Source organism: Neopelma chrysocephalum, unplaced genomic scaffold (genome assembly GCF_003984885.1).
Source record: "Neopelma chrysocephalum unplaced genomic scaffold, ASM398488v2 Primary Assembly neopelma1_200, whole genome shotgun sequence".
NCBI classification, from domain to species: Eukaryota; Metazoa; Chordata; class Aves; order Passeriformes; family Pipridae; genus Neopelma; species Neopelma chrysocephalum.
The window spans coordinates 1,465,027-1,488,201 of NW_020897862.1; the positions used below are offsets into that span (position 1 = coordinate 1,465,027).

At 43.5% G+C, this 23,175-nt stretch overlaps 1 protein-coding gene across 2 annotated transcripts; it reads right to left on the bottom strand.

Moving 5' to 3' along the window:
* Window positions 1-280: 280 nt before the first annotated feature.
* On the bottom strand, window positions 281-23,012 carry TNFRSF8 (TNF receptor superfamily member 8). 2 transcript variants are annotated; one of them, XM_027702972.1, is made up of 13 exons: window positions 17,687-18,463; window positions 16,423-16,521; window positions 15,622-15,831; window positions 10,443-10,533; window positions 8,760-8,885; window positions 7,938-8,093; window positions 7,765-7,858; window positions 7,041-7,324; window positions 6,723-6,833; window positions 6,157-6,204; window positions 5,038-5,063; window positions 3,748-3,955; window positions 281-2,567 (listed from the first exon to the last, which is right to left on the bottom strand). In XM_027702972.1, the coding sequence occupies exons 3-13, from the start codon at window positions 15,691-15,693 to the stop codon at window positions 2,323-2,325; spliced, it is 1,461 nt and encodes a 486-aa protein (XP_027558773.1). In that variant the 5' UTR covers window positions 15,694-15,831; window positions 16,423-16,521; window positions 17,687-18,463; the 3' UTR covers window positions 281-2,322. The 2 variants fall into 2 exon arrangements, with proteins under 2 accessions (XP_027558773.1, XP_027558774.1); XM_027702973.1 differs by lacking the exons at window positions 10,443-10,533; window positions 15,622-15,831; window positions 16,423-16,521; window positions 17,687-18,463 and adding an exon at window positions 23,009-23,012 and having other exon boundaries at window positions 8,760-8,867.
* Window positions 23,013-23,175: the final 163 nt, after the last annotated feature.

Genomic DNA, 23,175 nt, shown 5'->3' on the forward strand with positions numbered 1-23,175 from the left:
CCCATCCCAGCATTCATTAGTACCCATCCCAGCATTCATCAGTACCCACCCCTGCTCCACTCGTGTGTCACACACTGCTGGGGTGGCACAGACAGACTTACTGTAAATTCAACCCTGCTCTTGAGAAAAACTCCACTCCACTAAGAGCTTCGTGAGCTTCAAGTGGCTTTCTTGCAAAAATACTTCTTCTGCAAAAATATTTCTTCTGTGACTGATACAGGTACTGAAATTATCAACAATGAAACATTTACATACCAAACAAGGAAAGCATGGCCATGGCTTAAAATCCATGTAACTTTTAATTCAGAGATTACCAGCACTGTTAAACAAACCAACTATTACACATCCAGCAGGTTGCAATGCATACGGTTCATCTAGAAAGCTGTTCCAGTAAAAAAATTAATTTCTATACAGAGCTGAGAGGTACAATTAGCTGTAATTGCAGAACAGCCCTGAACAACCACAGCCAGGTGAAAGTGGTTATTCAGTTTGTCGGTTCACAAATTGGTGTTTTCTAAAATGAAGTATGTAGTGAAGTTAAAGTAGATGTGGAAGAAGTCAACTGAAGTGACCAAGGCAGTGGAGCATCTGAGTTACATGAGAAATATGAGGAGATGGGAATTCGGCTTGGAGGCTGAGGAGGATAAATCACAAAATCAAGAATCACAAAAGCAACTCCGTTGCAAAAAACCAAACCAACAAACAAACAAAAACCACAAAACAACAAACACAAGCCACTGACTTCTGTAAGACAAGAACTAGTGGCATTCACTGAAATAAAAAGGCCAGTTTAAAAGTGTTAAAAGTCCTTTACACAGAGCATGGTATCTGTAATTTGTTGCCACAGGTGCTTATGGAGGAAAGATTGTACCAGGAAATTCAAAAGAGGGAAGAAAAACTAGTGGCAATATGAATGAATTGTAAAGCCTCAGACAAACTCCTGGACATCCTGATCCAATTCCAGCTGCTGCTGCAGAACTGTGAGGAATATTAGCCAGCAGATATTAGCCAGGCTGATGTGCTCCTCCTAACTGACATCCCTGACTGCAACTGCCAGAGATAAAATGTTGGGCTCATACTCCTAGACCGGCCCAAGAAGGTGTTTTTATGCCCTTATCTTCCTTTTGTGTGTTCTAAGAGAAGTCACTGCAGCTGCACAGCTGTTTTTACAGTACTTCATCCAGGGCAAAACTGCAAAGCAAGCAATGGTTTTTGTGGTTCCTTTTTTTGACTATTAAGACACACTTCATCATCTTGCTCATTTTCCATTGTCCTCTGCAAAAGTATAGTCAGCACTATTACATTTACAGTTACTGAACAAGCAGCATGAAAGATTCAAAAATAGCCTAACACAAGCCAGTCAACCACAAAACAGCTTTGTTTTTAAAGCATATGCAAATCAGTGTCACCCTGATGATGATGAACAATTCTAAACCAAGTAGATATTAACAATTTTATAGGAAATAATTGCTGTGCCTCTTTTTCAGTCTTTTCTTTCTGTAGAAAAATAGTTTTTCTTCATTTCCCTTTTTACAGGCTCCACACCGGGTTAAACCCGTAGTTCATCCAATAACCAAATATTCAGCGAGTTTCCCTCAGAAGAGGCCGTTTCTTACACTTAGTGATGATTTGAAGTAGTCAAAATCATGAATCAGGCTTCAAAACCTAGAAAGAATGGCCTGAAGTACAGTGGACTTCAATTAGTTTTATTTGCCTTCTGTTTTCTGAGCCTGTGTGGCACTTTTTGATCCTATTTCCTCAAAAAACATGAAGTCCACAATCCTGAGAGTTGTTTGTGCTAGGGAAAACTGAAGTTGTCATCACTTCCAGGCAAGAGTGTAGGCCTTAAGAAAATGCCAGATGTTGCAAAATATGTGACAAATTTGGAAGTACTTGAAGTAAAACAACCTATTCAACAATATTCATGGCTGAACCTCAAGCTTGACTTGGAATCCTGGCCAGAATTTTCATAGCTAATAGAAGTAGCCAGACATAGATTTCAATTCATTCCTTCATGCAGAGAAAGCAAGCTGTGAAACTTCAGCTGACATCCAGATGTCCTCTAAATTGTGCAGGTTTGATTCAAATTTGTTTCCAGCATAATATTGGGAGAGAGAGGGAAAGAGGAATATTTGACGTCAGCTATGAAGGCCAGCAGTTTGGATAATCCTGTCATTTGGTAGATGAAGGAGGTTCTAGCTCTCCTTGTTTGAGTGTGTTTCAGTGTTTTCCAGGAGTTTCCCAACAACCCAAGGCACTTGTCACAGAATCAGACTTAGTGTAACACTGGATGTTCCTGTAGCTCATCACCTCCATGGGTTGTCACTTTTCTGTGGCAGTGGTGGGGTGGTGGAATTCCTTTCCCTCCTCTTCCACAGGAACCATTACATCATTCCCTGGAAAGGACTCTGTTTCCTGCTCTGGGTAGTGCATTCCCAGCTCCTCTTCCATGGTTTCCTGGGCATCAACGTTGCTTTCACATCCTCTGGCAGCGCAGTTTTTGCCACCGGCCACTTCTGCAACGGACCCCACGATAACAGTGTCGGCCTTCATGATGTAGAGCTTTTCTGAGGAAGGAAAAAAGTGGTGCTGAGGGTAGTGAACAATCACTGCTGGCCACAGAGATGGCTCCTTTTCATGCAACATTTTTTATTAGGACTCTGGCCATTCCAGATCAAGTAAATTGAGCTTCCATGGGATGAAGCCACTGAGCTACGACTACAGGAGAAGGACAAAGCAGAAAAGGCAGAAGATACTCACAAAAGTCTGCTAGAAGGAGCAATTAATTGGCACCTAGATATAAAGAATCCAAGGTTTATTCTCCTGCTGTTTCAAGAAACAACACCACTTGCATTGAAAGCAGCTTTTGGGCAGGGATCAGCACTGTACAGAAATTCTGGGGTCTTAAGACCAGCAAAGAAATGACATTCTTTCCAGCTGAGAATAAACTGCAAAATTTTCTGGGATAGGTTTGAACTTTGTGTCCAACTTTTATACATCCTCCTTCACAAATGGTAAATAAGGCCTTTGCAATGGCTTGGACCACTGCACTTGATTCAGAAGGATGCTGCAGGTCAGACACTGCAGGTCACAGTTGCTTGGAGGTATTTGGCTATGGTAAGTCAAATCATCACATTCATCCCAATCCATCGCTCACAGTAAAAACAGAAAGCTCATTTCGTAAGGAAAGGTCAGCTCTTGTAATATGAAAAATAACACTTTCAAATAACCTCAAAATTGGGTTTGGAAACATTGCCAGAATGTCTCAGGTAACAATTCTCCCCCTCAGTGAGCTCCCTTGCCTGGCTTTATCTCTCACCCTGTGCCATGGTCAAAGACTTCATGGGAATACATGGGAGACACATTTCCAGCTATTACTGTGAAACCCAGAGAACCAAATGGTAGTTTAGTCATGTGAACTACCACTCCCACTCAGAACATCATTTCCCAGCTGACATATTTTTGGTTTTCAAATTTCTTCTGTAAATTTACATCTTTTGGAATGAATAGGAGGAAGAAGGGAATTTTCTGTCAGATTCATAAGTGACTAAGGCAAACATGAAAATAGGAAAGTGTTATATTCAGATGAATAGGTATTCCTGTGTCAAAGATTCTGGAGATTCAGCTCCAATCTTTATTAGGAGATTTGAACACTTTGCAGCTTATTAGTAATCTTGGAATGACATTATGTGACATGGTCGAAAAACTGGAAAAACAAGCGAGAAGGGAAAAAAAAGCAAGGCTCACCAATTCTGTTGTTTGTGTGGTCTCTGACTCGAGAATCCACAGGACAATCTGGGCCATTCCCACTGCTGGGTGTCACCTCAGCCACACCCCGATGGGGACTCTGTGCTTTTTCTGTGCTGGAGACCAAGTTATTGTTGGTTTCCAAAGGGAGGGTTCTGCCTATTAACTCCTTCTCTTCTGTCCCAGTCTCGGTGGTCAGGGGGTCCTTCTGCCAATACAAACAGAGAGCAAAAGTGGGGTGGATGTAAGAACACTGTGAAGATGGCAAGGATTCTGCAGAACCCTGCCAGGGCAGCCAGGACAACAGGATATACCTCACAGCACCACTGTCACAAGGAGGGAAGAATTCCAAAGTGCGTGACAGGTATGGGAACTTAAATTTCTTTGAAGCAGGTTCCTGTATCACTTAAGCCTATATTTAAAAAACAGTATTTCTAAGCTAAATTTACAGATTTTTGATGACATTTGCAAGAGTGTCCATCATCTTCACTGAAGAAAATATATAGTTTAGCTACCTCTTAGGTTTTGCAAAGATCTACCACGCTCCCATGGAAGAACAGAACAAGCCAGAGGTTGAACTGGTTTAACTTCAAAATGGAATTGCCTCAGCAGAACCTCAGGTAGAACTAACAAGCTCAGACTACCTATTAGGTGAGGAATTAATTACAAACAGTTCTTTAAAAGAGGAACCAGAATCTGAGAGAGGTCAAATGTTCCTAGCTCTGTTTGTGTTTCCACAAGGTTGGGAAAGAAAAAAAAACAAACACAAACCCCACAAAAAACATTGTAAGGTTTTGATATGTGCAGTTTAAAATTCTTGCTTATGTCTGACTCAGGAAGCAAGAGTGGAAGCTCCTCACAATTCAGGAATTAGCAATGACACTCTGAAATTATAACAGATGATTGACACCAGAGTGATTGGAAAAATTAATATCTGACAGACAAAGCAGGGACTGACAGACAAATTTCTCCCAGAAGGAAGAAAGGGCATGTTCATCCTGTGATTTTGGACCCTGTCCCATGGAATGCACCATTAATGGCACGAGACCAAACCAAATACTCCCCTCACAAGCAAGATTGGCAGCATCATGTTATTTAACACCACATTAAACCCAGCCCAAGACACGAAAGTAGCAAGTCCCAGTACAGCTCGTTGCTGCACCCTGATGATCACACATTGTAGAGGAAAGTCCAAGCAAAAAGCCTGGCACTCTGTGACAGGACATTTAAAAATAACACTATTTGCATTGGCCTGGAAAGGATCTGGTTTGGAACATTGTTCACACTTACTTCACATTTGTGCCCTAGGTCAGAACCTGCAATGGAGAGAGAAAAAATTACCAGAAGAAAATTCACACAGTCACAAGAATGTTAATATTTGCTCTGAAAGGCCACCTGGCCCTGCCCAAAACCACTCCACTGCCCAACCCACCTGCACCACAGTTTTCCTAACACTGAGGGCACCCTCAAATGACACAGCTGAGGTGAGCCAGCAAAGTGTTGCTGCCAAGACTGTGAGATCCTGCTCTGCCCAAAGCCCTTTGCATCACTCTCCCCACACCACAACTGGAATTCATCTGATGAAATGATGAACTGAGGAAACTTGTCGAGATAAGCACAAGACAGGTTTATTAAAAAAAAAAAGTTAATAACTTTCTACTGGATTAACAAGCTAGATCAGTTCATTGTGTGGTCAGATGAGTATTAAGGGGATGGGATTTTATATGTAACTTCATTAGATGATTCCAGGGAATGCTGGGGAAAGAAGAGAGGTGAGGAGGAAGGAGTATTCAACATCCTGCAGCACTATGAAGCATGATGAGCTCAGACCTACTATCTAATTCCACCCTGATGTGCAACTATTTTCAGTGCATCAGCTTGGAAATGCTGCACAGTAACAGTTTTTTTGTGTAATGCAAGTGAGGGAGAAAAAAAAAATCCATTTTGAGAAAATTAAGCTGCTTTAAATCATATTCCTGAATAAATCAGTATTAAAAGGTCTGATTTGTGGTGCTTAGGAGAATCTAACACAACAGAATAGATCTATCAGTGGGATAGATTGGGATGATGAGAGGGGATCAGCTCATTGGACAAACTGTGTGTGCTTTGGGGGATCTGTACAGGCTGCTATGGCTAACACACAGATTTTTGGCTTTTTTTTTATTGTCCAGAAACTAATTGACTGCTTTCCTGCACTGACACATCACCCAACCCTTCATATACTGTGAGAACAAAGTGCCATCTGGTGGCACCTGGTGACATCCGGACAGCGCTGGCCTTGTGCACGGCAGCAGAGACAGAGGTGTGACCTGAAAAACTCCCACTTTTTAAATTAAAATTCTATAGAATAAAGTTCCATATTAAAACTCTCCACTTATTCTTCAGAGTGCTGGTCCATCAGTCACTCACCTGGTGATTTGAGGCCGTATTTGTGTGCGATGACAGAATGCAGATGGGCTGAGAAAAGAAACCTTCCATTTAGTCAAACTCACCGTGGAGCCTGCAGGCTCTAACAGCTCTGCCACACCCACAGATCTACAACCAACCTACAACGTGCACATCCTGCTTTCTAAAAAGAGGGAATGTGGTTCCACAGGCACACCCCACATAGTTGACAGGTGAAGCTACAGAGAGCCAGTGTCAGTAAAAATCACTCTTCCTCTCATGCTCAAAGCCCATCCCCGTTCCCAGAACCAACAAATACTCACACAACACTTCAGGTATCATTTAATATCAGTGTCTTGCTGAGAGAAGAAACAGCTGGTTACCCTTTCCCTGCTCTCCATAAACTCACAGCTGCTTCAATGTTTCATATTTCTCTTGCCTAAAACCCTTATCTGGCCTGCCTTCACCAGGCTGTAGTGAACATCCTCTTCCCCAGGGACCTCCATAAAATTCTGGGATATTTGAGTTCCCCTTTGGCTTATACTGGGAGATCAAACAGCATCCCAGGTATCAGAGCTTTAAAAACTCACGCTTTCCTTTGAGGACGAGGATCCGCTTCTTGCAAACCTTCCATTTCCAAAAAAACAGCATGGCCCCAAGGAGCACTATCACACAGAGAACCACTGCCCAAAGCACTACACCTGCAGCACAGAAAGGGAGCACAGGAAAGGTTAAGGAAAGGCAGAGGAGGAGCTCTGAGTAGATCCATGTATTTGGACACAGACCCATGGACATCGTTTCACAAGTCGTAGGGGATTTGCAGGAAGTCCCACAGAAAAAGTGTGTTTACCAAAGATATCTCCCAATAAAACATGAGTTTTAATAAAACAGAGTAACTACTTTGTTACCTCCCATTGTCATCTCCCCCTTGGCTGAGGTGGGAAAAATGCCAGTCAGATCTTTCTCCTCAGGAGTTGAACTGGGGTTTTCAGTTGTCGTGGCACTCAGAAGGTCACCACTAGCAATGGTCACCAGGCTCTCCTCAAGCCTCCTTGGGTCAGAGTGATTTGTTTCATTGCTGAATCTTGTGGACAAAGGGCTTTGGGTGAGGTAGGTGGGCAATTGGTCCAGGCAAACCTGATCATGTGTGGCATTTCCTTGGCTTAGTGCCACTTTGTTTAACTTGGCACATCTGGGAATGAAAAAGAACGGGTGTCAGTGCTACAGAAACAGCCATGGTACAAGAGAGGAGCATTTTCCATGTGGCAAACATCCCTTTGGTCATATTTGTACCACCTTCAATTATTGCCTTCAGTGTCAAAGCCATTAACCTTCTTCTCACCCCCGTGGCATTAATTCTTGACCTGGATGCAAACCTGACACTCACACAGGGGTAATATTCCACTGTAAACTAAAAACAAGGCAAGAGGGATTCCTTCCTTCCCTCCCTTCACTCCAGGGGCTGTGCAACAGCCACAGAGAGAGGCTTTCTAACCTCTGCTCCTGGCCCCAAAGCTATTCCAGTGCCTCTAAGATAAATTTGTATTCTTTGCACCAGAAGTGACGTGTCCCATTTCATCCTTTATTAATTTCAGTTATTCAGTCAGTCACATTAAAGAACCAGGGACTTACTCCGTGTGGGGCTTGCAGGTGTCAGTGCTGGAGCTTTGGTCAGAGAAGGTCCCAGCAGGGCACTCTTCACAAGTGACATCACGTGTTGAGGTGCCTGAATAAAAACAATGAGTGGGGACTGACCAGGTCAAGGCCCATGGCCAAGAGCAGGAAAGATAAAGTGGAATTCCTACCTCTGACCCGGACCCCAAAGCCGGGCTGGCAGGGGGTGTGGGGCCGGCACCGGGCGCAGGTGTAAGGGAGGGATTCTTGGCAGAACAGGCCCGGCCTGCACTCGCAGACACTGCTGGAGTTGAAGGAGCAGGGCTCCTTCTCCACAAGGTCGAATTCTGGGGGCAAGAAACAGAGGCAGTGACAAAGGATCACCCTGCAAGGGAAATGCAAAAGGGGCCAAAGCTGAGCGACACCAGTTCAAAGGCTCAGGAGGCAGAACAAGGTGCTGGCACTCCTCATGAGCCCAGAATGGTTTGGGTTGAAGGGACCTTAACGCTCATCTCGTTCCAGCCCCCTGCCATCCCATCCACCTTCCACTCTACCAGGTTGCTCCAAGCCCCATCCAACCTGGCCTTGGACACTTCCAGGGATGAGGCAGCCACAGCTTCTCTGGGCAACCTGTGCCAGGGGCTCCCCACCCTCACAGGGAAGAATTCCTTCCCATTATCTAATCTAAGCCTACTCTCTGTCAGTTTAAAGCCACATGAAGGCCACTTAAGTCATGAATAATTGGAGAAGCCTTTAGACAGTGGCTTGTAATATAAGACAGAAAGTAGAATCCAGACTTGGATAGCACTGGAGAAGAGAGTTTTTAGGTAGTCCCCAGGTCACACAGGAAGCCACACTGATAATGTGCCAAGGTGTCATTCTGCTCTCTAAATCAGTAACCAAGAATGGATAATTCTGCTGCTGGAAATTCTAAATTAATAAAATACAAACAAAGTGTAAATAAAATACATAGAGGGAATATAATTGTGAGGTATGTGTTGGGGAAAGCAAACCTTTTCTGCATAAGACACAGGCATCACATTGTGGCTTCTGGCGTTGTGTGTTCACAAATTGCCCAGGCCCACACCTCATGCAGTCTGCAGCTGGGTTCTCAGGACAAGCTTTCTTTTTAACAGAGCCTGGAGAAAAAAAAAAAATCAACAAATCAAAATATGCAGGACACCTGTTCAGAATAATGGGAGACAACCACCCTGAAGTGTCTTGTATGCTCCCTTACCTGTTAGACACACTACCACAGACATTTGGTTTCTCTAGCATGTTTTTGCCCTTCCCATTTGAGCATGAAGGGCTCACAGCTGTCCTGGGGTGGGACATTATCCCAGCTGGAATGGGCTGCTGCAGAATGGGCACGTGGCAACTCATTTGCTGACAGAAAAGACCACCAAGTCTGCAGTGAGGGCAATTGTCCTGCCATTTCTGAGTTCCCAGGTGATTGGTTTTCATGGTTTCCTCTTTCCTTCAATTCAAAGGACTTTTAGAAAAGCTGCTCTTCCTTTGCAGTGAGCAGCTGAGTTTGTAGCAGATGTGAACAGGTTGTTGCTTGGAGGAGTAGTGGAAGATTAAAATGAAAAAGGATTCTTATAACTTTTATTGTGGAGAGGATGTGAGGAGATGTCAAAGACTGATATGAGGACGTAGCCAAGGAATGAGTGACAAGAATCAGCAGAGGTGAAATGATGGATACTGGTGGCTCATTGATGTAAATCAGATCTTTTCTTCTCACAAACCTCACTATGACATCTGTCATGACAGGAGCTTTGGCAAAGAATGGTTTTGAAGGAGAAAAGAGCTTTCCTTGGGACTGCCTCTGAGTCACAAGCCCCCTCTTTTCTTATTTTATGGGACCATTTTCTCCATCCCTCGCTCTTGTTTACCTGTACAACTTCTGAAGGAAGGTGTGGCCAGCAGTACAGGATGTCCCAGTGGGAATCCTGATGGAACTGCACGCAAATGCTGGCAGTCAAACACTAAACCCCCCTGCATTATCAGAGCTCAAATAAATGTCAGAAATTTCCTTTAAGAAAAACAAAAGAAAGAGAACAGATTTCTGAGAGAAGATACTGATGGTGGTGAAGCACCAGAAAATGCCCCACCCACTGAGGGGTTTTTTGGCCAATAGGGGCAGTTTCAGACATTTCCAGAGCTCTTGTCTCACCAAGGTGTTTCCTGCTCTGACCTCGTGTGCCTTTGAGTCACAACCAGCTTCTAGCAAAGCTCTCAGTGTCCCCAGACAGGGGCTGTTCCCTTCCTCCCTCACGTGAGACACTTTCTAAACTGTTGTGACTGTGAGAATAATATCAGATTTTCCATACCTTCATTTTGTACTTTTTGTCTGTGAGCAGAAACTCACTGAGTCTGATTTCACTGTGCTATTTCACACCCTGAGGCAAGCTGAAATGAATTCTGCCTATTTCTGGCTGCTTCAGTGTCCAGTGAAGTGATAAAAAGCACATAAAAATTCTGCCAAGTTCTCGAGTTTGCTATTTGTGCATTATTTGCATGCACAGGAGCAGGATGGTGGAGAACAGAATCACATCTAGATTCAATTAGACAGTGATTCATGAAATTGCACTTTTTTTTCAGGGACAAAACACAATTCTGCAGATACACAGAGTTCCTACTGTCTCTCCAAGGAAGACTCCATGTAAATTTGATTATTTTATAAACATACTGACCTGAGGGACAGTGGTAACAGCAGCTTTGTGAAGTTTCATCATAGAACCAATTCCCACGTGTGTCACAGGAATGAGATGGGGTTAATGATGTCTAGAAAGTGAGACAGGCAAAAGACACAATCAGAAAACAACTAATTCTGTACTAGGGCAGATCCCAATACCTGTCCCAAGCGATGGCAGCTGCAGATAGTAAGGAAAAGTCCACAGCTTTTTGAAACTTCAAGTATCCCCAAAGCAATTAAATTAATGTCTGCATCTCCTTTATAAATCTTGCAGCAGTTAGCAAAAAAAAAAGGATAAAAATCATTGTCCCAAAATGGTCCCATGTTCATTTGAGATAAGGATTTTTTAAGGAAAAGAAAAACAATCCCTGACCTCTGTAATGGATTTTCAGCTCTGTGTGCAGTAGAGTAAAAGGTGGTGCCATATTCAGCATCATCTGAACCCAGTCAGACGGGCTGTAATGCTCAGAGATGACTCTTGGCAGCAAACAGGTTTTTCTGTTATTCATGCAGTCATAATGCTTGAATTTAGCAACCTGAGGATGTGTTTATTATAAACCAATTAACTGTTTCATTTATCATTTAAGGGCAAGTCCTACACTGAGAACACAAGAGGGTTTTGCCTTGGAAAGAATGCTGCAAATGTTCTCACAATGAAGCTCTTATTCAAATAACTCATCCCACTTCTGTTGTGAGTGAAGGTTTTCAGAAATAACCTTTCGTTACTACATAACCGATACTGGTTTAGTTAAAAAAACCCCACCAAACAATAGTTCTAATATTGGCTTAGAAAATGAGACTCGGCTACGAATTGGAACAAGAAACATTATAAAAAGACTTTGTTTTTGTATGTCTGGGCCACTGCATGCTCTGGGAAATCACGGTGCCACAAGTGTTCTGATGAGAAAATCTGATTTTTGAATTTGGCATCTCCCTTAATAATCCCCTAAAACTGTTATTATCTGAATTTCATTTTCACTTTTTGCTAGAAGGCATAAACAGTGATTTTTTTTGTGAAGAATCAATCAGCAGATTCCCCTGAGATTTTCCGACACGATACTGGTAGAGCAGTTAAATATTTCAGAAACTCTCCATCTCACTTTCTGCTGATGAATTCCCCACTGGGCTTTGAAATAAAACCTGCTGCCTTTGTACACTGTGCAGAATCTCACTACCTAACTCACTTCACAGCCTGGTCTGTTTAACACACAGAAAACACAGAAATTATTTAACTTCCATCAGAAAACAGGAACTTTCAGTCAAGGAGGAAATGAACAGAAGGGCAAGAAATAGAAACACATTGAAACCATTAAATTTCATTGAGCTCCACCAGTAACAGAACTGAGAATGTGACACATCTCTGCATCACCCCTGGGCCAGAACCTCCCTACAAGTATTTTTCCTGTCTGACTGCAGAGGAAGAGCAGAAGGCTCTGCCTGCTCAGCCTGACTCAAATCTCATTTCCACACGTGCCCCCGGTGTTTTCCTGGTCTGAAGAGGAAGCCCCAGGCTGCAGGAAGGGGAAGTGGGATCTCCTCACTTCTGTGTGCAGCTCCAGCCACTGAGCCCCAACTTAGCAACACCAAACCACCAGCCACCACACAGGGGGTCATTCCTGAGTCACCACAGTGATAAGAAGTGAATTAACTGGTTTTAGAAAGAAAATTTAAGAAGCTACAGCATCCTGGCTGTAGCCAATCAGCCTGGATTGGATTCTCTGTAAGACCTGTGGGAAGTCACCACAAACACATGATTTTCTCTTCCTGGGCAACCAACTCTGGCTGCAAATGCAGCTGAATTTTAAACCAGGGTGGGAACAAAGTTCTTGAATTATTTATGCAGCACAGAAGCTTACAGTATGTCTGTGTGTTTCTGGGTTTAAATAAAGGAAGAGTGCCTGTGTAAAAGGATGAGGGAAGTGCAGATTTTAAAAAAGTTACCTTGATCTAAAATATGGAAATCAGGAGATCAGGGTTAGATTCTGCTCCTGGATACAGCAGTGCACATTCTGATTATGAATTTGACCTGATGCCAGTGCAGTGATAAATTACTGCATGACATGGATACCACACAATTTATGAAAATATACATCAGAGAGTACTGAACCTTTTTTCCCCCCTCTCCACAGGAGGGCAGCTCTATCCTACAGCTACATTATACACATCATCCACACCTCCCCAGCAAATGCTGCTCTCAGGTATCCAGCACAGCCTTGTACTGTTCACTCAGCCAAACCCACGGGGCTCTGCTGTGAAAAGAATTCACTTTAACAAATCATGGCAGGATTTCTGTGGCTGACAAACCACCTTCTGAAGGCACCACCACTTCCAATCCAAGTTACCTGCAAAATGGCTTTAAGGTTGCCCCCTGTTCAGTACGGGTGTTTCATGAGTATAAAAATTAGCACAGACCCTTTCTGTGATAAATCACACACATATCAGTGCTCAGCCTCAGTCACCATGTCCCCATTCTCGTCAGCTTTTCCCCTCTAAATCCTAAAGCTGTTTGACTCCTGCCCTGGGTGGGACAGGTCTCTGTCAGCTGTGATGGGAAACCTCAGAGCCATTATTTCTGCATCTGTGTGTCCTGTGTCAGAGTGGGTTTGATCTGGGTTGGACATGAGGATGCAATGCAGAGGTGATGCTGCTTTGTGCCAGCTGCAGGGGAACAGAGAAATGTGTGAGCTGAGAGGAAGGGGAGCTGGAGCTGCAAACAATCCCCAGTGCAGCAGAAAACTTCACATCACAAAATTAATCTGTCTACACCTTTTGAACAGATTTGAACAAGTCATGAGTCTCTGTCAGATGAGTAATTTGCATCTGGTTTTGCTCTAGTACAAGGAATTCTTCAATTGGATTCAGTGTGCTGTTCAACTGGAGCGAGACAGAGACTGAATTTCACTAATTACTCCTGCATGCTCTTCAAATAAAGGTTTGGGATTTAGCAGGAGCTGGAATACATGTGGTGAAAGGAAAGACCACAATTGCTATCCTACTTGGACTGCTCTGTGTCAGCATCCCCAGGGATCCCCTGGTTTATTGCTTTCAGTGACCTAACAGGCCAACTATTTTTTTTCTTTTCTAAATGTGTTGCAGATCAAGGCCCAATTAAATAGAGCAGACATATTAGATACAAAGCATTTGGGTTGTTCAATGCTTGCTTGTGAGACTTTGTTTCAGAAAGTAGGCTTTTTGTAGCTCTTCTCACTTTCCTTGGTTCTACAAACACGTTTGCTATTCCAAATTAAATAATGGTAGTTGTGAAGATGGTGCTGAATTCAGTGGGCTACTCTGCAATTCAGTCAGGACAAGGTTTGACTCATTTATTTATGGCCTTTTGAGCTCATAGAGAAAAAGTGATGGTGAGGCAGAGCACGAAATTTGCTACAGATGAGCTGTAAGTCAGGAAGAAAGCACATTACAGTAAAAAAAAGACTTCTACCAGCAGTGGCTATTCTAGAACTGACTAATACTGCAGCAAAACAGTTAACTGCCTGTCAAGCTTCTAGCCAAATTCTGACAGTACTGAAGAAGCTGGTAATCTAAGGCTTCAAGTTGTCAAGCTCCATCTGTTTGATAATAAAGACATTATCAACAAATGAGAGTTCACTGAATAGGAAAAGAAACAAAACCCGAACTGTGGACTTAAGTAAGGTGGAACATGGTTTAAAAATATGACCAGTAGGCTGTTACTAGCTCACATTAAATAGTATCACCTGTACTCCAGCATCAGTAAAAGCAGGTATTTCTGTGATAGAGGCAATGCAGAAGGACAGTAAAAGCCAGTTGCTTATCTCAGCTGATGATTTTGCAGTGAGTCTGCACGTTGACAATGACTATCAAAAACCCCAGATTTTCTCACAGCTCCTTTCATTTTGTGAACAGAACACCAAAAAGTGACATCAACTAGCAAAAATATCATCCTTTTTTTTTTTTTCTTTTGCCTTTCTCCTAAAGCAGTTTGCATTCAGGAGGCCAGACAAGTTTATCTGAATGCCCTCCCAAGTACTCCCCAGGTAAGCAAGGACTACAGGCTCCAATCCCTTTGTACTTCAGGAAGGAGACAGTGGCAGGACAGATAACGAGGGGAAAGTAGAGCAAACTTGCCACGTGGGAGGGGAATTTACAACTAAAGACACAAGAGCAAACTCCTACTCTTACCAAAAGAGCCAGGAGGACCTTTTTCAAACGCTTATGAACAGGATGCAGGACTTGGTTATTTTCAAAGAGCTAATTGTAGTCAATGTCTTGTAAAATACCTCCTGGCAGCCCAAGTGATGTTTTACTATTCAGACAGACATGTCTCTTAGGTTAATATATGCTCATATTTCCCCAGCAAGGGAAAACGGCCCATTTCAGGATCCAGCACAGGGCAATTACTCACCTACTTTACTGTACCTGTGCAGAGAGTGTCTGTGACTGACCTTTGTTTTTTTTTAATTTGAATGCTTCGGTGTTGGCCAGGGAAATTACCTGGATTTATGCCAGATGCCGAGGGCTCGTTGCCAGGTGACCCTCGGGAGGAGGGGGGTGAGTGGCAGCGCCGGGGTGGCAGCAAAGCCACAGGAGCTGATACGATCTGAGCAGGGTGCTGGTGTGCACCTACAGCATCACTGAGTGCAGCTGCAGGGCTGGGGCTATTTTAAGTGATTTTGATTCAGAAAGAATAGTGGATTCGTGAGGAAGTCAGAGTCGGGGGGGGGTATAAAGAGGAAGGTCTGTTATGGTTTTGCCTTTACACCTTTCAATCTGCCTTTCCTGACTCGCCTCAGCAGAGTGAGCAGCAGCCTCTGAACGAAGCTCTGCAAGGAACGTGCCTTTCACAGAGCACACAGGCAGAAATAAAAGCCCCCCACCCCAAGCAAACCTTCCCTCCCTCCCTCCCCAGCTGTGATGTGCCTGAAGCTGCAGGAACTCCAGCAATGCCAACACGGGGATGCAGATCCCAGCTTGCACCCCCTGCTCCTGCCTGCAGAGTTCCCAGAGAGGGCTGCTTTGCTTTATGCCTTTATCCCCTGACAGCTCTGCTTTATGCCTTTATCTCCCCACGTTGCACAAACCCTGTGTTTGTGACACCCACTCTCCAAACCCCAGCCCTGCAGCCCCAGCTGCCCCCAGACCTCCCCAGGCTCCAGCATCCTGAGGGGCTGCAGGATCCTGGTGCCTCCCTGCCTTACCTGCAGGGATGTCTGGATGTCCTGGAGAAGCAGCAGGAGCTGCAGTGCCAGTGCCAGGCTGCAGGCAGCCATCTGAGGTGGTGTTAGATGTCCCTGGCTCCCAGCATTGCAGGTGGCACAGCCAGGTTGCTCCTTCTGGAAGCTGAGATCCTTCCAGGCTCCAGCCCAGCCTTGCTCCCTGTCTGTTCATTCAGTCCAGAGCCATTCCAGCTGTTCAAGACAAGCAAGGGACAGGCTTTGAGACTCAAGCGAGGTGAGAAAACAATTTAGAAAGGAGGGAGAGGGGGGGCTGCCCTCAGAAGAAACCTAAAAAAAGAACAAAACCAAACCGCCTCAGCGCCGGCTCCCGGCGCCGTCGGGTGTCTGTGGGTCGGGTGTGAGCACCCAGGTTGCACCCCGAGGCTCAGGGCTGGCTGTGCCGGCGGCTCCTGAGTCATCTGGGCTGCCCTCAGAGAGCACTTCACCAACCCAAAGTCTGGGCCAGGCACGAGGCCAAGCCCTGCCCCATCCAGCCGCCAGTTTTTCGAGAGCCACGACCGAGCCCCGGGAGAGTTCCCAGTAAGAAACACTCGTTTTCTCAATACAGTTGTTTTGCTCCTGTTTGCATGAGCGGGTGAAGGCTCACAACCAGCAGGGTGACTCCACTAAGGTTTAGGCTTTATATATTGCCACATATTGCACATGTTGCCACTTAAACACCAACATATCACAGACCATCCTCTTGAGAATCCTTCCCTTTCCTCCAATCCCACTGGAAATAAATTCCTCCTGCTGACAATCATCCCTAGGTCTGCTACTCACCATTTTGCTCACTTTCATTTGTCACTCTGGATGGTTTGTGCTCTGGTGCCTGGAAAGATTTCAGTTGATTGAATGTGTCATGAAGCCTTCTTATCTGCCCTAGGAGTTTTGTCAGAAGTGAAGGTTAGCCACTTCAAAAAGAGCAGAGTGCCTTGAAAACCTCTCTGAGGTACACAGGAAAATCATGACAATTTGAATTCTCACACCTCTGGGTTCGGTTTTAATTTTTTTTGTTGTTGCTTCTCACCCTTATCAGCAAAAAGAAAACCGAAAGAAATGAGGGAAGATGGAAAGTTGGACAAATGCTTATTTTACTAAAGACCCACAGCTACCCCACTGCCTCACAAATGAGCACCAAAGGTGAGCATTCCACAGGGACCCTGTGTAAATATCTTCTGTAACTCATAGCTGTCACTTTTGACTAACTACCTGGATTTCTTTCTCCAGAATGCCACTGTATAAATCCCAGGCATTTTCAGCACATTGCATGCAGTGTATTTGACACATAACTCCACTCTCCTCCCTTCCCTCTCTCAGGTAATGCTCAGTTTCTAAGCTCTCTCAGCTATAAAAGCTGTTGGGGTAGATGTGCCTTGAAGGCCTAGAGACAACTAAGTATTTGAATGTCAGTCAGAGTATCACATTCTTGTTTTTCCCAATTAAATAATGAGCTAGAAAACACCTTAATCTTCTGTAATAATATGCCATTAAGCAATTCTCCCAATCTATAAATGAAGTTTCAAATGACACAATGATCAGGGCAATTGGTGGGCTCCGTTTGTCTTTTTTTCCCTCCCCTCTGAGTATTTTTTCTCTGCTCAGCCCCTATCTAAGCTCTTCTAGCAAAAGGACAGGCACCAACACGAGAGACAGCCTGGAAGGTTTGAGTTCCACTTCAGAGGTCAGAGTATCTGATACAAAAAGTAAGTATGTGAGTACAAACAAACTGTTTGTGAAAGACTTTCCCAGAACTGGCAACAGGGAGAGTTTTCTGGCCCGTTTTCCAGATGAAGTAAGACTGAAACAAGCACACTGAGCATTTTGTACGTGTACATATATGTATATCAGCTCCTTTTTAACGAATGGTGTCAGTAATTTTTGAACCCAGTGGATAACTTCAATCAAATTTGGCTTAGGAGGTGGTGCCATTAAGATTTACAAGGTTTCATGGAAGGAGATGACTTGGATGAAGGGACAAGGTGCTCCCCTGAGGGAGAGGCTGCAGGAGGAGATCAGTCCTCCTCAAAGGAAAGAATCCACTCACACGTCTAAAGTGAAACCAGGCTTCCAGCTGCCATTTTTCCTTCAATTTCTTATTCTCAAGCTCTTGATTGAACCAGATATTTAAAAGGATGGGAAGTGGAAAGGGCTTATTGTTGCTGCTGTTTTTTCAGAAAGGCTGGTACCTCACACAGTGCTGCCTCGGGTCTGTAATAAAAGAATAACAATGAAGAGGTTGTTTCATGGGAACATCCCAGCCTGCACTTCCAGCTGAATGCATTAATGTCAGACTTTGCCTGTTTTGATTTGAAATACAACAAAAGGGGCTTTCCAAAGGAAGCCCTATTAGTAACTGGAAGAAGCACCTCCATTTTATAACAAGCCCACGCTGCTGCTCTCCACACGTCGGCTGTGGTTCCTAGAAGATAGTCCTCTGTGTTAATGTGAAAACAAAAAAAGTGCAGAACAAACAGAAGCAAACAAACAACCCCTATTTCTCTGGTCTTCCATCAAGGGACAATATCTATCAGAGAAAAGGGGAAGCCCCTCATGAGCATGATGTTATTATTTATAATGTTAATTTGATCGCACGCATCTGTTAATATCTGAATCCCTTTTTGCTTTGGGTGTTAAAAGGGAGCAATGCCCCAAGATAAGGTTCCTTGGCAGTTTGTATTTTAACTTATTTAGTTCATGCCAAGCTTAGGTGTTTTCTGCATGGGGTATCTGATCAGTGTGAGCTGCTTGGAGCTGAGAGGGATCACAGAAGGTCCTGTAAGTCAGCAGTTGCTCAAGTGTCACTTGATTCCTGGAGCAAGAGGATGCAGAGACCCAACTAAGCCACGAGGGAAAGTCTCCACCACGTGCCCAAAGCATCCCTTCAGCACTGCCTGTTCACTGACCAGTGAGAGCCCAGCAAAGGAAGCAGCCATGGAATACTCTAGAAGAAGTACTGAACACATGTGCTCAAGCAAAAGTACTCGTGCCATTTTCTAATTTTGAAGTGGCTGATTTTAGTCTCATGTTGTACTTTTAGCATGGTTTCTTCTGGGTTTAAATATGTATGTTCAGTTAATATGGGTCCAGCTGTATCAGAGAAAAAACACACAGAGAGAAGTGTCATCTCTAAACACTTGTCCAACAGATAAAAGAGACCACGAAGTTTGAAAGGTCACGTATTAAAACACCCTGTCTAAAATCTGTATTTCAGTGTCTGTCAGTGTTGCTATTTGGAGCATTGCAGTATGCTGAGAAAAAACATCACCAAATTCTTGCTCCTTAGCCAGGGGGAACAAGACCAGACTCCATGGGTTTCAGAAGCACCAGGAGGACCCAGCAGGCATTGTTGGGAAAAATGCCGTGCACTTTGGGGGTATAAATTAAACAAGAGAAGAGAAATGAAGGCATTTCCTGCAATAAAAACCACAGAGAATCTCACGGTTAAAAGAAGGAAAATTAAAAAAAAAAATGAAGAAAGGAAGAAACCCAAGAATTACTTTCTTGTCTCTTCTTGCATTATGGGGGAGCTCTGTCCCTGGGCATCCTGCAAAGTGACACTGTGGTGACAACACACAGGAGCCCAATGATTTTGGGCATTGCAAGGGAAGCCAACGGACTGAACTTCTCTGGAAATCTCTCCATGGCCCAAAGAGGACAGGCAGGAGGGAGGGCAGCACTGGTGCGGTGTGATCTCACTGAGACACTTCATGAGGTGAGGGAGCCATCAGGGTTTGAACTGGCTGCAGTGACACAGCATTGAAATTACACTCATTAAAAGGAATAAAATCTCAGTTATGCCAAGAATGCCACAGATTGGCCAAATTCTGTCCCTCTACTCTGCCACTCTGGTACTGATATTTATTTGCTGGCACATACAGTTCTCTTCTTCTCAGTGTTAAGTCTTTGTCAATCCATTTAATTTTGGCACTTCAGCCACTCTGCACTGTGTTAAATACATTCCAGGTGCTCTTGAGAACATGACCTGCAGAGCTGTATTGATTCAGCAATTTACATTGGTATGTTTGTCCACTGCCATCAACAAGGAAGGTGGAGTGAAGTTCTTGTTTGTCCACTTGTTGAAATGTAGCAATGGCTTAAAACAAGAGTTACCAGCAGGAAAAAAAAGGTTATCATGTTAATAATACAGATAACATAGCTTAATTTTCAATTAGATTTCTTTTGCAGATGTCATTTACATAAATTTTATGTGGATAACTAAGTTCTTATAACTGTTTTTGTTATCTCAACTAATACTACTGCCTTACATAAAGTGATAAAATAACTAATGTAACAAAATAAATGTGTATAAAATGACTTTTTCTGGCCCGTAGTAGCTTCAAAACTAAAGTACATTTTGAGTCAGACTGAAAAATGAGAAGAGCTGACAGAGAACTCAGTTCTCTCAAGAAAGGCTTGGCCTCCATGAAGGAAACCAAAACCATATCACAGAATTACTATGCCCACAGGCTGGGAGAGAGAGAGAAATGACCTTAGATGAGAGATCACATCATGTCTGTACTTTCAGTAATTCTGACTACAGCTCCTGGAGGGGTGGGATAGTTACACATGGTCATTCTCCACAGGCAAAGCTCTTGATTGAGGGAATTGGGAAAGCACCAATGGTTTCAATTCTCTACATTTAAATCCAAATTTGAAAATAAAAAATGTTTGGGGAAGATTGGCCAGGGGGTTAAAACACAGGAGTGGGACTCATTAGTCCCCAGTACTGTCACAGATGTTTTGGATAACTCATATCCTTTCTTGATACTCTGGTTCTCCTCATCTAAAAGCTGAGTTTAAAGCTTACCTAATAACAGAAGCAAGATGAGATTTCCTTTGCTGACACAAACAAAAGAAAGCTGGGAAATATCAAATAATTTTTGTGAAAGAAACAAATGGGAAGATTTTCAGGATGCATTTTTTTTCAAAGAGTGTGAAACTTTCTTTTTTAATGACTACAGCTGAGCATCTCAACCCTGACAATTTAGGGTGTTATTTTCCTCTTCCCAGCAGCAAGGTTTTGCTCTGCAGAACCAATGGAATACACCAGCTGAAGGAGAAAACCAAGTCCTTATGTTTGGTCTGCTACTACCCAGGAAACTGGTGAAATGGAGACTTTTAACTCCAAAGAGAAGGGGCAGAACTTCTGCTGTGTTTTCAGACTCGACACACACTGAAAGCAAATTCTTCTGGGCTTTGAAAACAAAAGTTCCAAAGAGATGAAAGGCCCCAAAATCAAAGTCTGCAAATTATTCAGAAAGTGAGTTTGTGCCACACACGGATGTTTCACCTGAGGGTTCTGGAGACAGTCCCTGCCTGCTGTGCTGATAACGAAACAGAAGCCAGAAATCAGCACTACACTCATTCAACACTCCTGATATTAATTCTTACAATGTACTGACAGCAAGAAACACCTGATCCTGAGATATCACCAAAATTATCTTAAAATAGTCAGAGAGAGCAAACACAAACACCAGTGACAGTCTGACATTGGTTCTGAGAAGCAGATGGGAGCTGGGTTTTAACTACACATCTCTGTTCAAACCAATCACTAATGCATCATTTACTGTGTCTCATTTGCCTAATTAAGCAAAGCTGGATTTCCCACCCCATGAATCAGTGTTATAGACATGCAATACAGTCAGAAAGGGGAACTAAACCACCAGCTTTACCATCAAAGCATCAGGCAGAAGAGAGCTGACACAAACGAGCACACACACACTGAGTCAGCCTTCAACGGGAGCCACAGCTGCCCAGGTTAAAGCAGCACGTTCCCAAGTGCCAGGAATGGGAAAAAATATAAACCCAGGCCAAGCCTACCTCCAGGAACAGGGGACAAGCTGTCCCAGAGCCCTGTGCCTGCACAACAAAGTCTGGTATCTGCGTTAGTTTGTGGCTTAGGACAGCCCTGGATATACTGGGACGTTACTGGGAACTTTTCCTTGACACATTTTGAGCCCCAGATCAGCAAAGGTCTCACCCATCTCAATTCTGCTTTGTCTCCTTTCCAGACACCCCCATCTCAAAACGTTCCCATTTTCCTGACCCACAATCCAAACAACCCCAACACGCCCCCCCCCTCCAGTCCCCCTGGAAGTGCTGATCCCAGCACTGGCTCCATCACTGTCCAAGTGCTGAAGCTGCTTTAACACTGGAGGAAATGCAGTTTTCCAAGCAGCAAATAGATGAGTTCCTTCACCATGCACCCCCAGGTGACATGTCAGCCACCCTCCTGCAGGGAAGGGTGTGTTATCTGGGATTGTGCCACACACTACAGGACAGAGTGACTGTGCAAAACCTTGTTACACTATAAATCATTCCTGTCTCCACAAACTGCTCCTCACAGCACGGGGCTGAAAGGCAGCTGGTGCAGGCCTGGGAGTCACCACTGCTCCAGAGGCCGTGCAGTGGAGAGATGTGGGGGGGACATGAAGTAAGAAAAAGGAAAAGGTTCCACAAACAGGAGTGTTTTCAGTCTGTTCCAGCTTGCAAAAAAAGGGCAGGATCACAGAGGCCAGAACCAACCCCCTGAGACAAACCTGGGTGAGCAGGGGCAGCGTCACCAACTCCTTTCACTTGTTTCTAGGGGAGGAAGAGTCACAATCTCACTTCCATTGCTTTCACAAGAGACTGGATGTATTCCCAGCTATCAAGAGACATTTTGAATTCACCTGGTTCCAACCTGCATCCACCTGACAGATTCACATCAGTTACTGAACCTGCAGCAGCTCCTTTTCTGTGATAGAGTGGAGCAGACCTGCTCTAATTTATTTCAGGATAAATTAACAAAAGGTTAATTAAGGTTTAGTGTTTTGGGTTAGGCAATGTAGTAAAAATGTTGAATTTGCCCTATTCAGTTTAAAACTTGGCAGCTAGTGTTTTATAGTCACTTGATTAATTTCTTTTAAAATTAGTATTTCCAGTAATGGAAATCACATTGCCACTTCCATTCACTTCACCCTAGAAATGCACAACCCAAAGCTAAACTGGTCAGTCCTGCTTTCATTTTCCATTCCAAGTATTACATTCCAAGACTTCATCACCTTGCAATATTCCTGTCTTTGCTTAAAAAAGTTTATTCACACATTTGACTCAATAAATAATGTATTTGATATAAAAATAACAGTGAATGCCAAGAAGCTGCATAAACCAAATTCATTCTCTCAAGTCAGTCCCAGAAATACATTTGAGGAAGGAATTTCTGTTTCAGAAAATTCAAGGTAAAATAAAACATCAGTTTTATTGGTTTTAGGCAAGGAAACTAAGATCAGTCCATAAAGTTCAAACTAATCATACTATGTAATGTATTTTGTTTTGGTACAATTTAAAAACTCCAAAATGTTTTTTGGTTTATCTCCCAACGAACTCGGAAAAGCAGGGCCAAGCACAATTTGCAAGCATTTTAAGGCTTTAACATTATCTAGCTTGTTAATGCATAAAATCTCATGTTAAATCTCAAATTAAAAATAAAAATCTCAAAAATCTCAAATTAAAGTAACATGTTTTTTCACACTCATAGTTACTCTGATGTAC

Excerpts from the sequence above, each read along its gene's own strand:
- TNFRSF8 (XM_027702972.1), bottom strand. The coding sequence starts at position 15,693 with ATGGCTGCCTGCAGCCTGGCACTGGCACTGCAGCTCCTGCTGCTTCTC. Across the intron at positions 7,325-7,764 it reads ACCTGCAAGCCCCACACGGA|ATGTGCCAAGTTAAACAAAG; the intron begins GTAAGTCCCTGG and ends TTTCATTCCCAG. Across the intron at positions 6,205-6,722 it reads CCTCGTCCTCAAAGGAAAGC|CCCATCTGCATTCTGTCATC; the intron begins GTGAGTTTTTAA and ends TTCTTTTCTCAG.